General features: G+C 39.5%; 1 protein-coding gene across 1 annotated transcript in view; it reads left to right on the forward strand.

Moving 5' to 3' along the window:
• Nucleotides 1-1,751: 1,751 nt before the first annotated feature.
• The window catches only part of TG (thyroglobulin), a gene marked incomplete at both ends in the record, with an annotated part of 81,137 nt that continues 76,435 nt past the window's right edge, over nucleotides 1,752-6,453 (forward strand). The window contains 3 exons of the mRNA XM_010284843.1: nucleotides 1,752-1,886; nucleotides 2,851-3,015; nucleotides 4,888-5,110. Coding sequence (XP_010283145.1) covers nucleotides 1,752-1,886; nucleotides 2,851-3,015; nucleotides 4,888-5,110 — 523 coding nt within the window. The remainder of the gene's footprint in view (nucleotides 1,887-2,850; nucleotides 3,016-4,887; nucleotides 5,111-6,453) is intronic.

Genomic DNA, 6,453 nt, shown 5'->3' on the forward strand with positions numbered 1-6,453 from the left:
CTATTTGCTCAAGGAATGATGCAACCAGGCTAGTCTGTAGTCTGTCTTGCATCTTGGGTTCTCATCAACTCGACAAGTATGTCAGCACCAGGATTTCCAAGTTGCAGGGAGGGCATGCCACAGCCCCAATTGTATGAACCCCAGCCCTCAGCCTCAGATTTGATGTTGAGTGATATGGTCACAGCTGTCTGCCTGTGAGGAGGGGAAGGAAGGAAACTTTAGCCATCTTTGCAAGTCACCCATTTCTCAGAAGACTAAAAGAAATCTTTAGTGGAATGAACGCTCACAGCTTTTGCATCTGTGTGGTAAATGAACTCAAGCAACAGGACAAGATCTGCTCACCAGGAATAGCAAGACAACAGCTGACTCAGCTCTGTCCTCACCCTACAATTACACGCAGAGGGTAACGCCAACCTCCTGTTGAGGATTCGGTGGCCACAGCAGGGCCCCTTTGCTTTTAAAATATATTGAACTGTTGAAAGAAACTAAAATAATTAAAGGCCCATTCTTCCCAAGCCTTCTTTTTTGACTTCCGTGTTCAAAACTAAGAGCCTGCAGATATTTTTGTCTGTTTGTGTATGAGAAAAGAATGTTTGTGGCATTTTTTTAATCCACTGTGAGACAGAAGAATAATTCTTGATGAATAATAGAGTCAGTATGTATGTGTACATATATGCTTACAGAGGTACATGCATGTGTACATGTATATATGTGAATATATGTGTTTATATATGTAATACACGTGTGTATCTATGTGTACATATTTGTGTATATGTGTATATATACATATGAAATAGAATTAAATCTTAATTATGTAGCAGTTACATGATATTAGAACAGTTCATAGAATTTCATGTAATTCTGTCTATGAAATCAAATTAAAATGGTCAATATAATCCTCGTGACCTTTAAAAAAAAAATTCTGTAAATCTGTGCTAATTGCATGTGCTTCTGTGGGAGTTTGGTTGATTGTTTGTAAGGGAAGTGAAGACAAAATACAACATTTGTGAAAACTGTTGTCTCATTTTCACTTAGTCTGTAAGGTCAGGACGAGCTCTCCGTATGTAGATGTATGCAGGGAACAGAGACATCTCTGTTTCAGCTGCTTACTTGAGGTTCCCTGTACAGACAACATGGACATCTGGCTCCTGTAATCAGTGGATTCCTGGGGGTGATTCCTCTCATCCTAAAGGTGACTTCTAAACCAGGATGGAGATACTGTATAATGAAACTGACCCTCCTGATAGTACAAGGAGTCTAGTGTGATTAACTCAGATGTAGACATCTACCTTGCAGGTTACTGAGGTGAAGCCTACCTTAGTAAGCCAGCTGCTGTTTTAGATATAGATGTGCATGTCTGCTGAAGGTTCTGGGGGATCTCCACTTGCCTTCCAAGGAGCTTGTGTGCAAGCACTATGACCTATGTCCTTTAATGTAATTAGGCCTGTTCAGAAACCATTTATTGAAATGAGGTGGATTTACATGCGAACCTGGATGGAGCTGCTCCAGATTTACCTCTATTAACTGAATACCCGTGTGAACCTCGTTGTACATGACCTCTGAAAATGGGACTGGAGCCTCTAGTCAACCAGTGGCCTCTGAATATTTTATTTCACTTAATCCCATTTGATGCAAAGGAAGGTGAAAACCTTTCATTGGGGAACTCCACAATGCTTTACTTCTATATTATTTTCCTCTGAAGTTTTTACTGATTCCTCTAGTTATATTTTTTTTTATGGTTCATTTTACAGATTATTCGGATATATGGCAACCCTTAAATGTGTCTTCTGTTCTTATGGATTCATCCATCTCAACCTTTGAAGTTGTGCAAGTTAGTAGAGATATATCCAATGACTTCTCCACTGCCAGAGACTTTTGTCTATCCGGTAAGAAATGGTTATTCATAGCTATACAGAAAATACTGCCTTGTGAGCCTGAAAAACCAAGAACAGCCCTCCTCCTACCTTCTGACATAGATACACTGATTTTACTTGTTTTTAATGATTACCCCACCGTTTCTGAATTTGAGAGAAAGCACCTGAAGTCATTTATCTAATGAAAGATACAATAGACATAAAATACCATACAGTGATTGCATAATTTTCACACCTCTTGGACACAGAGATCTCTTACTTCTCCAGGCATTGTACAATTTGGAGAATACTGTAGTGAATAATGAAAGGATGATGTAATTATTTTCTAAAGAACAGTTAAGGGAAGCTCATCAATAAGGGAACTGCTTTACTCAATAGCCTGAATAGAAAGCAGAGAGTCCTTTAACTTCACATGACTGGCAAATCCTCAGTGCTGAAGAGTGGTAGAAATAAGGAGAAGTTCCCACCTGCTGCAGAAGATGGTCCTTGGAATGGTTCCACTTTTTGCAGTAGATGGCCCTCATGAAGGTGAACAGTGTAACTTACTGTTTTTTTCCTTTTCCTGTAAATGTTTGAAGCAGTCTTTCTAAAGGAAAAGTGTGGATATCCACCTCTGAGTACAAACTGGGACGAGCGAGAGGATCACTTTTCTTATTCTGAAACCGTTCCCTGGGGCTCCCTGGGGACTGTTTGAATTCAGCTGAGGTCCTCAGTACTTTATTAGAAGATGCTTTTCTCCTCCTAAAACCTACCGGTTCTCTTGCTGTATTGCTCCATTTTAAAGCCAATATAACCTTTTGTCCTTTGGCTATTTTGGAGAATGTTCTGGGAATCTGGGGACATTTATGTCCCATTATTCTGCTTTAGAGCTACTTCATATCTTTGTTGCTTGACCTGTTGTAAAACCTTTCTTTCAAGCATCTTGTAACAATGTCATACAAAATACTCTGCTCTTTTTCTTTGTTTCACCTCACAGCTTGTTCAAAGAACCAGTCATGTACAGTGGTTACACTGGAAATCCAGCCTTCAGCAATAAGATGCCTTTTCTACCCTGATACACAGATGTGCATACATGGCCTGCAAGGGCACAGCTGCTGGGTTTTACTGAAAGAGCCAGCTACATATATCTATAGGAGACAAGGTAAGAGCATGCTATGGCTGTGGAGGAAGGAACTCAACTGTGGTGGTCTGTACACAATTCCTGTGAATGGAAGAGTGAGGAAATCCTCACTAGACATAAAGAAATATGGATGTCTCCTAGACAATTGTCCATTGTGGTTTCAGTGGAGTTACAACCAAGTGGGATGGGACAATATCCCCAAATACTTTTTATAAAAATGCATGAAAACATACTGTTACCATCTAGTGTTGAAGCAGATGTAATAAAGGACATCTAGTCTATGAAGGATGTTTTGGAAAGTGCAGAATGATAAAATCAAACAAAAAAACAGTATGAAAGTCCAGCTCCTTCCTTTTCATCTGCAGAAGATGTTTCTATATGTTCTTCCTTTTAAACTCTGAGAATAAGACAAGGAGTGTTGAAAACCCACTGTCAATTGAAAGTCTTAATGACCACTTCTGGAGAAAACAAACAAACAAAAGCACATAAACAGAAAACACTAAACCAAGATGAACTAATATTTTAAAGAAGTGAAAATGATTTAAGAGAGAAGTAGAAGTTGTATAGACAGGTAAAAATTATATTGTTTGGTTATGTACTTATTTGTTAACTCTAAGTTTTGTTGTTTTTTCCCCTTGATTTTAAAAGATACTTTCTTTTCATGTAATACTCATTATTTCTTTTATTAGAAGTAATTCAAAACCAGATAACAATAAAGGGGAAGGGAACAAATATTTCCTTTTCTCTTCACTGAAATTTCTGTGAAGAATTGACAAATCATTGAGAACCTTCTAGATTCAAACTCAGTGATGGAAATAGGAGTTTTGTCATGGTCAAATGAAGCAAAATCACAGACTGATAAAAGCTAGACTTATGTGTCTGTATATTTATATACAGTTTCAGTTTTAGTCACGTGACTTAGAATTTGGTTTCTGCCTATCACATACATTGTTTTAGGAGTGAAATAGTATGAGGTATCACTTAGCTCTGTTTTAAGGTGAGGCATTATTGAAAAACCTCTTCTTTGGATAGATAGCCAAGGATTCAGATAATCCTCATATAAAAAGGAAAGAAATTTGGATCAAACTATAACCCCCCAATCTTTCAGAATTTTCTGCAGAACAAAAAATAAATTCAGGTAGCAATTATGTTTGATCTAAAATGTAGATACTGGCATAAGTTCTGTGGAAGAAAACGGCCGTATTCACAATAGAGTGTAATGCAAGAGATGGTGATGAAGACCCTCTGGTACCCTACCTGCTTGCATTCCCCTCTCTGGCATGTAGAAAAGCACACATGTGCCTGACTTAAAGTGAGCACTTGCACTGATGATTCCCACTTCAAGAATAGCAGTCCCTACACAGGACTGTATGGAATTTGGACATGGGTTGTGCTTATTACCTTCTGTTGAAGTTCTTCTATCTTGCATGATGAAGCGGCTACTGGAAAGGTGACAAGTGCAACTCTTTCCTGGTGAGAGCTCAAATGAATGAGCCGTGTGGTTATCTTTCCTCTCTCTGACTTGCTAAAAATGTTTAAAGGTTTAACGTTGTGCTTTTTAGAGCTGGCAGGGTGGGGAAGTCTGAAAATCTCTCTCCCTTTTTGTAGAGATGCTCAGATTTATATTCTAATGTGATGTCTGATCTGGAAGAAATGTTTGAGTAAGGGTTTGGGAAGTTAAATGTTTGTAGCAGCTAACATCTAGGATAGCATGAAGTATTTTATAGGAAGAGAATAACACAAATTTATCTATCTTTCATTTAAAGAAGTGAATTAAACACTTACCAGTTTAAAATTAAGGGAAATGAGATTAATTTTCATTTCTGAAATGGTACTAACTTGAAAAAGCAAATTATTTTTCCTCTGTTTCCTCCCCCTTGACCACCCCAATAGATTTATTCCTGCCCATTTCTGAATCTGATTTAACCCCATCTGTGTACATCCCATCCCATGGAGATCTGATGGGCAAATCCCAGGTGATCCACGTTGGCTCGGAGTGGAGAAATATCAACCAGTTCCTGGGGATCCCATACGCTGCACCTCCCCTTGCAGAGAGGCGCTTCAGTCCTCCAGAACCGTTTGCTTGGGTGGAAACCTGGAATGCTACTGTGGCTCGGTAAGAAACCCCTTTGATCATCTGCAGAAGTGCTTATTGTGAAATAGCTGTGAAATCAGCTAGAGTGATGACCACGATATTCATGTCCTTTCTTGCAAAAGAACCTAGAGGGTATGGATTAATACAAGTTTGGGACTTTGTTTAGCAAAAATATATTTTCTCCATGTATATGTTAATGCACGCAAGCACGTCAAGAAAAAAGGCAGATTCCAGTCCATTGCCTTGAAGCAACACATAACTCCCCATCGACTGACATCTGTCAATCCATTTTCATTTTGAATATTTATACAGGTATTTATATAGTGTTTATACAAATACCTTTTGCTCTAGCTGAGCCATAAATTTGTATTTAATCAAACAGGGGCTCTTTGATGCTGATGTGACCAGAAGCTGTCGGCATAATGTAGAAATTCTCTGCCTAGTAGTGTCTAGGAGATCAGGCTGAAGGACCCAGGTAGTCTTTTCTGTCCAAAAGCTATTGAAAGGCAAATACTTAGACAGAAGTACAGAAGTTATAAACATTTTAGGTAATGCCTTAAGAGGAAACAAGGACTAGGAACTGTATTAGCAGATGAGCTAAATTTCTCCTAAGTGTCTAATGTTTTCTGTTGGCTGGCCCTGGCTCTCCAGGGCTGTACAGACATCGCTGTTCGGTGAGTTTGGGTTGGAGGCACTCTATGGACATACCCTTTGTGTGCATGTTTGTTTTTCATTTAGTCTTGATATGAGTCTTAATTTTGTTGCATTGGGGATCCAAAATGACAAATTGTGAATGTGTATTTCTTAATTAAAGAAAAGAGGGTTCGGGTCACACTACTTCATGTATCTGTGCCGTGGAACATGTCAGGACAGTGGATTTCTCTTTAACCCCCCTGCCCCTTCCCAGCAAATGGAAATGCAGCAACAATGTGAAACAAGATATGAGAGTGTTTTTAAAGGGTCTTTCTCACAGTGCATCCCAGCTGTACATAATAGAAAGCAAAATACAGAGCAGACAAAACCCGTTTGAGCAAGCCATGTTGCACACGTACAGAGGAAGTTGATACACACGAGCAGGTACCCAATGCATTCCTATCTGTCGTGGTTTAGCCCCAGCCGGCAACTAAGCGCCACGCAGCCGCTCGCTCACTCCCCCCTCCCCCAGCGGGACGGGGGAGAGAATTGGGGAAAAAAAAACTTGTGGGTTGAGATAAAAACAGTTTAATAGGACAGAAAGAGAGAAAGAAACAACAATGATAACAACAATAATACCAACAAAGGAATGTACAAGAACAAGTGATGCCCAGTACAGCAATTGCTCACCACCCCGTGATCGACAGCCCGTCCCCGAGCAGCGATTTCCG

The sequence above is a fragment of the Phaethon lepturus genome, unplaced genomic scaffold (genome assembly GCF_000687285.1).
Source record: "Phaethon lepturus isolate BGI_N335 unplaced genomic scaffold, ASM68728v1 scaffold2984, whole genome shotgun sequence".
Classification (NCBI taxonomy): domain Eukaryota; kingdom Metazoa; phylum Chordata; class Aves; order Phaethontiformes; family Phaethontidae; genus Phaethon; species Phaethon lepturus.